The 7,081-nt window shown below is 54.3% G+C and overlaps 1 protein-coding gene across 1 annotated transcript; it reads left to right on the forward strand.

Annotated features, from left to right (window-relative positions):
- Positions 1 to 3,811, forward strand: LOC311424212 (coiled-coil domain-containing protein 81-like; the record flags this gene model as incomplete). The annotated part of the gene is made up of 10 exons (XM_084499172.1): positions 1 to 52; positions 717 to 778; positions 1,302 to 1,434; positions 1,533 to 1,789; positions 2,045 to 2,130; positions 2,520 to 2,593; positions 2,690 to 2,807; positions 3,022 to 3,127; positions 3,490 to 3,535; positions 3,741 to 3,811. The coding sequence occupies 10 exons, from the start codon at positions 1 to 3 to the stop codon at positions 3,809 to 3,811; spliced, it is 1,005 nt and encodes a 334-aa protein (XP_084355298.1).
- Positions 3,812 to 7,081: the final 3,270 nt, after the last annotated feature.

Consider the following 7,081-nt stretch of genomic DNA (forward strand, 5'->3'; position numbering starts at 1 on the left):
ATGCAATTTCCCTTTGTCAAGCTCCCCGCGCTGCAGGTGCTCAGCCTGGATGGTAAGGCCTTCAGGAGCTGTGCCACCAGTGTTACTGGGTGATATCAGTCCCCAACACTGCAGCTGCGGGGAGGGCTGGGGAGGAGTGCAGGAGGCCCCAAGTGGTTTTCCTGTATAGCTGAAGGGTGACAGTGGCAGGAACTCTGTGGTGACACTTCACCAGGGAGAGGGTCAGCTCTGGAGATCAGCATTGGAAGGGAAAGGGAGAGAAGGGCAGAGAAAGGAAGGGCAGGGGATCCTGTTGAAGGCTGTCTGACCTCCCTGCATTTCTAGAAACTGCCTGAAACACGTGTGTTGGCGATCTGGGCTTTCCTTGCAACCAGCCACAGCCTCTGGCTGTTTCCCGCTGGCTCTTCTGGTCTTTCCAGATGGGCTGAAGGGGCCTGGAGCTGGGGGGCCACTTCCCCTTGCAGACGCCAGCTGGTGGGATGCCAGTGCCCAGATCCCTTCTGCAGCCCCTGGCTGAGCCCAGCCCTCTCTCAGGCTCACCCTGAGGCTGAGAGCCTGAAGGCAGCCAAGAGTTCAGCCCTGCAGCCCCTATGTGCATTTGCTCCTGCTGACACCTCTACCAACCGCTGCACACTCCAGCTCCGTGCTTGGGCAGGAGCTGAATGGAGGTGGGCTTGCTGGCCCAGAGCCTGACATGTCTCTCCCTTGCTTTTCAGATGTCATAAGAATTTGGGACGGTGTGTCCCAGTACATGCTCCAGCAGTTTGCACTGAAAAAGGTGAGCTGTTCCTCTTGGCACGTGGATGCTTTTTGCAGTCCTGGCAGCCCCGCTGCCATCAAGTGCAGCCATCCACCCACTTCTCTGAAATGCTCCTGAAGGGCATGGAGGTGGGGCAGCACTGTTCCTGTGACATCCGATGCCAAGAAGGAAATTTGGATCTGTTAGAAAAGAGGCTTCAAGCCTTCCTGGCACCTTCCTGCTCTCATAGTTGGAAGGCAGAGGCGGCCCAGCAGAAAGCCTGGGACTCTTCTCAGGGATCACACAATTGCTCAGCACCCCGCAGGCCTTACAGAGCTCCAGGATGCTTTTTTGGCTTTTACTCTCCTTCTGTGCTATAAGGGGGAAGAGAAGATAGGAGAAAACAACATCTTCTCCTGAGCAGCTCTTCTCCAACTCTTTCTGAAGAGCCCCATCCCACCTCCTTGCACCTCCAGAGTGGAGGAAGCACAGAATGCCAGTGTCTCACTCCAACGAGTACATGTGTCCTTCTAAAAGCACTTCTGTTCTCTGCTCTCCACAGGGTGTGGCTGTAGATGTGCTTGGCGTTTTCTACATACTGCAGAAGCACAGCAGCATGGTTATGCCCAGGTTTCACCTGTCAGAGAGGGTCGCACAGGCTCAGGGGCTCAGCTATGCCAGCAGCGACATCCCCGGTATGCCAAGGGCACAAAGCCTTTGATAAGCCTTGCAGCGCTGTCAGGCTGATGAGCCACTGCCCACCTGACGCTGTTCCTCTTTTGCTGTTTTCTAGATGACCTCAAAGTTGTCCCCCTGGACTATTCTGAATTGTCACAAAAGACATCCATTCCCGAGAAGCTGGTGAAGGAGTGTGTGAACGACATCGTGGTACTCTTCACCTGGGGTGCCGGACTGGGGGAGGATTACGACCTTGTTTTCAAGGGCATCGGTTCTCTGATGAGCCGAAACAAGATCCTCACGATGAGATACCACCCAGAGTTTCTCCTCGCCATTGATGGGACTGGAACTGTCTTAGAATGTCTGCTCTCCGTAAGTTTAACGTTTTTTTTCCAGAGCTCTTTCTGAGGCTCAAGCCAGACACCTCCCTAGCCTGGGATCCCACTCCCAGCAGCTTGGGGACAGAGCACAAGAGTAGGACGAGTTCTGTTGTGCTGCTGGTGAAAAGGGAGCGGGGGGAGAGTTTCCTTGAGGGAGCTACACTGAGCAGTGGCAAGGTGTGCTGCCTTTGTGGGCGATGGGATCCTTTCTGGAGCCTCATCTGCCACATCTCTGTCCTTTCGGCAGAACCCACGGACAAAGATCTGCGTGCTGTCAGGCAAAGAACCTGATCCTTGCCACGTGCGTCCTGGTGGGATCCGCGTGCTTCCAACGTGAGTACATGCTCTTGTGAAGCCCTTGGCTCCTCAGCTCCTCCTTGGTAGGGCTTTCACCAGAGCTGCCTGCTCCTGTGGGTAGCCAGGAATCCCTCCATGAGGGAAGGACGGACAGCTTCCTCCACGTGTGCTTTCTGCTTCTGGGCTCTGGCTGTCCTCTCCTGCTTTAGTTTGGAGGAGGGATTGTGCTCTGCACTCCCAGCATGGACTGGACCTGGAGAGCAATTCAGGCATCCTTTCCCATCGAGATCCGTCTCCTTGTTCCCTTTCTTGGTGGGGCAGTGGCAAAAAGCATTTGAAAAAGCTTCTCAAGTGTCTTCTCTCCTGGCTTGTACCTGAGAGGCCTCTCAAGGGTAGTTCAGCTGCTCATGTCTTCTTCTTTCTAGGTTTAAGATCAAGCTACCCCCTGGCAGAAAAGCTGGAGAGCTTTCCTCCACTGAGCGAGACAGTAAGAAAGAAAGTAAGGACTGTCCGAGTAAGGACTGAGCAGGTCTGCACCTCCTCTTGTCCATGTGGTCACAAAGACGCTGTTCTGAAGAGGTGTCTTCTTTCCCAGGGGCAGGCAGCCCTCAGGCTAAGCATCTCCGCCACCAAAAGAAACGTCCACTGAGCAGCCTGAAAGCGGCGAAGGACAAGAAAGGGCAACAGGACAGTACAAGGAAGACTGTGGACAAGTGAGGCTCTTGGGAAAGCAGATAAGGGCAATGGGATGGTCTGGTAGTCATGGGAGCGGGAGATTTCCCTTGGACATGCCATCTGTATTAGCTCTGAAAGGCTATTAGCACATCTCAGAAGGGCTGGTGTTTGCCAGCCAGACTGCAGGTATACAGCAGTGTTTTGTGAGACACGGGGGTCAGCCTAATTCCTTCTCACCTTCTGTCCATCCAGCAATGAGTTTAGCGCACTGTTAGCCAGCCTGAAGACACAGTTTGAGGCTGAAAAACAGGAAGTCTTGGCAGAAGACCTGGCTAAGGAGAGAGCAAGTGAAGGTAACGCAAGCCCAGACTACCCAAAGCATGCCCACTGCCCCAAGTTGCAGCTCCTCTGCAGAAGGACACTTCCCCACACCACCCCATTCCCGAGCAGATCTTGCCGAGTGCTCTTTCACTTGAGCACTGTCACAGGACTGAGAGCCTCCTAGGAAGTGTGACTCCATCAGGGTCACTGCCACAGAAAGCATCCCACCAGTACCCAGCAGTTCCACAGGCGCCTCGGGTCTGAGCTGCCCCAAAGACGTGGCTTTGGCCTGGAGGTCTGAAGGCCTTTCTCTTCTCTTGCTTCAAGTACATCTTCCCAGTAAGCCCCTGCTGCCCCGAAGGAGGCTTTCCCCCATGACGCTTCCTGTGCTGAAACCAGAGGACAGACGGGGAGAGCAAGCTGCAGGAGACAAGCCCCCTGAGAGGTGAGAGAGATGGAGAGACACAGAGGGCACTGGTGTGCCCTGGTCGTGGTGGCAGGGAGATGTTTGTGTCGGCCACATCACCTCTGTTAACTTGGGAGGGCTCTTTGGATGTGTGCGCGTTTCCTGCTGGAGGGCCCAGCACAGTGTGGCTCGGTGAGACCCCCGCATCACATCAGCTTCAGCTTTGTGCCTGTCTTGTTCCCAGGTCTGAGCTCTGCCAAGCACCATCTGCCACTCCGGGGCTGCTCCAACGCCCCCGTGGAAAAGAAGGCGTAGGTAAGGAGGGTGAGAAAGATGGAGAGGTAGCAGATGGGCCCCAGCACAGGCTTGTGGGTTTCCCTCATGCCTTAGTGTGGGCAGAGGCAGCCAGGGCTGTGTGTGGTTGCTGGGACAGCAAAATGTCTCTCACATGGCTGGGTTTGCCTCAGAGGGTCCATCTTCAGGGCTCACTGTGGAGGGGGACCCTGGCCCAGCACCATGCCCCATGCTGCAGTTGCTCTGCTGAGGGACGTCCCCACGGCACCCCGTGCCCTAGTGTGACTGGCCAAGGTCTGTGTGAGGGGTGGGCTTGTGCTGGGGGGAGGAAGAAAGGCGGGCTGTCTGTCCTCACTGCAAATACCTTCTGCCTTGAGGGAGGGTTGAGGCGGGTGGTATTAGGCAGGTGGAATTTTCTTCCCCTTCCCTAATGCCATCTGCCCCACCAAGTCTCTGTGAGGTCTCCAGCATTCCCTGGCAGGCCCTGCTCCTCAGGAGATACCCTAGGGAAAAGAATACTGGACAAAGAAAACCCAGGGGTCAGAGTTGCTCTCTGGACCTGCACAGTTGGATGAGATAAAGGGTTCTCAGGGGCCCCCACCCCACAACAAAATGTGACTCCAGGACCATTAGGGTTGCTGCCACAGAAAGCATCCCACTGGTATCCAGCAGCTCAGCATGCACCTCGGGTCTGAGCTGCCCCAAGGACGTGGCTTTGGCCTGGAGGTCTGAAGGCCTTTCTCACGTCTTGCTTCAAGGGCATCTTCCCAAGAAGCCCCTGCTGCCCCGAAGGAGGCTTTCCCCGGTGACGCTTCCTGTGCTGAAACCAGAGGACGGACAGGGAGAGCAAGCTGCAGGAGACAAGCCCCCTGAGAGGTGAGAGAGATGGAGAAATACAGCGGGCACTGGTGTGCCCTAGTCATGGTGGCAGGGAGATGTTTGTGTCAGCTACACTGCTGGGCAAAGGGCATGGAAGTTTTCCTGCAGGAGATAACTGGCAGTTCTGCTTTTCTCCCTATGTCTCCGTCTCCTTTCACACTGTCCCTGCAGCCCTAAGCACAGCAGCGTGACCACTTTCAAGTGCTCAAGCAGTGTGATGTCTTTCAAGTCACTGTCAGCTGGGGCCTTTGCACAAGACCATCATCTCAGATGATGCTGTCTTTCTCTTTGTCCCACTCAGAGAGGGCTTAGTCCTGAGCACCTCTTTCTCTGTCTTTGAGAACACAAATCGTTGGCTTTACAGCTCTACTGAACAACCACCTTCTACTGCAGAGGCACAGGCTTGCAAAATAGATGCAAGTGTATTTGGTGGAGTCCCAACACTACCCACTTTGTATTTTTAGTGTGCTACCAGCCATTGAGAAGGACTATTCAAAGGAGGGCATGAACAAAATGACGCACCACGTCAGGAGGAAAACTGAAATCCCTGCCTGCAAAGGCCATAAGAGAGTAGGACAGGTACGTGATCTTGCCCCATGTCAGTTCTGCATTGCATTGAGGAGTGGAGAAGCACTGATGGTTGTGCCCAAAAGACTGGAGAGAGTCCAAAGGAGGGTCACGGAGATGATCAATTGGCTGGAGAATCGGCCCTGTGAGGAGAGACTGAGGAACTTGGGTCTTTGACTCAGGAACCTGGGTCTTTTCATAGAATCGTAGAATCATAGAATATCCTGAGTCGGAAGGGACCCATAAGGATCATCAAGTCCAACTCCATTTCACCCTGGAGAAGTGAAGGCTTGGGGGGACCTCATCACAGTATTCCAGTATTTAAAGGGTGGCTACAAAGCCAACAGAAGCTCTCCTTTCACAAGGGCAAACATGGAGAAGACAAGGGGCAGTGGGTACAAGTTGCACTGAGTGAAGTTTTGTCTTGCTAGGTCTTAGGACCAAAGGGGAACAGTTAGGTGTGCACGGAAAGGAAGAAGACACTCCCTGTTGTGCCTTGTTCAGAGCAGGGGATTTTTCGCTAATGGCATTAGGAGCCAGATGCTCAGTACGAGGCACAGGAGCCCCCGAAGTCCTGAGATTAATTCTGTCTGTTGTGTGTGTCTGTGGCCCCCCAGGAGGTCTGCTACCTGTGCATGCAGCAAGAGGAACAAAGTCTGCGGGCAGCCCTGCTGAAGCAGAAGGAAGAGCAAGAAAGGGCTGAGTGGGCAGAACTGCAGGCCTGGCAGGCCAGGATGGCAGCGCTGCGTGCCCAGGTACTGGCAGTGACCTCAGCCACGCAGAGGACTGGCATTTCTGTCCCCTCGCAGGGCTGCTGAGTTGTTTCCCCAAAACCCAGGGGGCAACTCACTGCCGTCTCTGAGTCTCCTCTGCTCCTGTCCAGGAGAGAGAATTGCTCAATACCGGACTCAGTGGACAATTTGTCAACTAGCAGACAAACCCAGCCCTCTCCTTCCTACCTTGAACATGGGGAGGCTCCACCAAGGCTGCCAGCCCTGGCATTGGAGCAGCAGCTCTCCCAGGCAAGGGCTATCCCAGCCCCAGGTGGCTGCCTGCAGGGGAGAGCTGGGCACAGGACAGCTCTTCGTGCTCGCCTGTTCTGCTACAGGCATGATGTACTGGTTTGCCCCTCCTAGTACGGTGAGGTTTTTAAGTCTGATTTGTAACCAAAACCTCTGGACTTCACCAGCCACCCTGACATAAAAAGAAACAAGTTTGTTTCTTTTGCTTCATTGCTTGAAAGACGAAGCCTTCAATGCTCTTGTGCTTGGAGGAGCAGACTAGGCTGTGTCTGGAGAAAGGCTGCACAATCCCCAGGTGCCTCCTGTGCTGTGCTGTGCAGGGATCGTTCCTTTGCTGGCCCCTCAAGCCAAAATACATTCCTTTTTTTTTTTTTCTTTTTTGTTTCCCTCATTGCATAACAGAGAGCACATGCTGCATGGAAGCTGGAGGTTGCTAAAATAGCCAAAAAGGAAAACAGAGAATACGATTACCCGGTAAGAAGTTTATAAAAAAAAAAAATTAGGTCCCCAGCAGATAACTGCTGTGTCTCAGCTGTGCCACTTGGGAAGTGCAGCGAGCCCCTGCTCAGACCTTGGCACCTCCATGGGGACTTGCAGCGATGATTCTCCAAAATCCCCTGGCACATCTGCAGTGTCCCTGATGCAGTCCCCCACTGGGCTGGTGCTTCTGGGCACACTCATTTGCCCGCTGCTTGATAAGCCTCGCTCTCTCTCCAGAAATCCTACTGGTCCCCTCCTCCATCCTACGCCATAAGAAGAGAGTATGACAGAGAGCTCCAGGAGAGGAGGGAGGTGTGGGGAAAGGAGCCAAAGCATACACCAG

The sequence above is a fragment of the Aythya ferina genome (genome assembly GCF_964211825.1).
Source record: "Aythya ferina genome assembly, chromosome: 27".
Taxonomy (NCBI): Eukaryota; Metazoa; Chordata; class Aves; order Anseriformes; family Anatidae; genus Aythya; species Aythya ferina.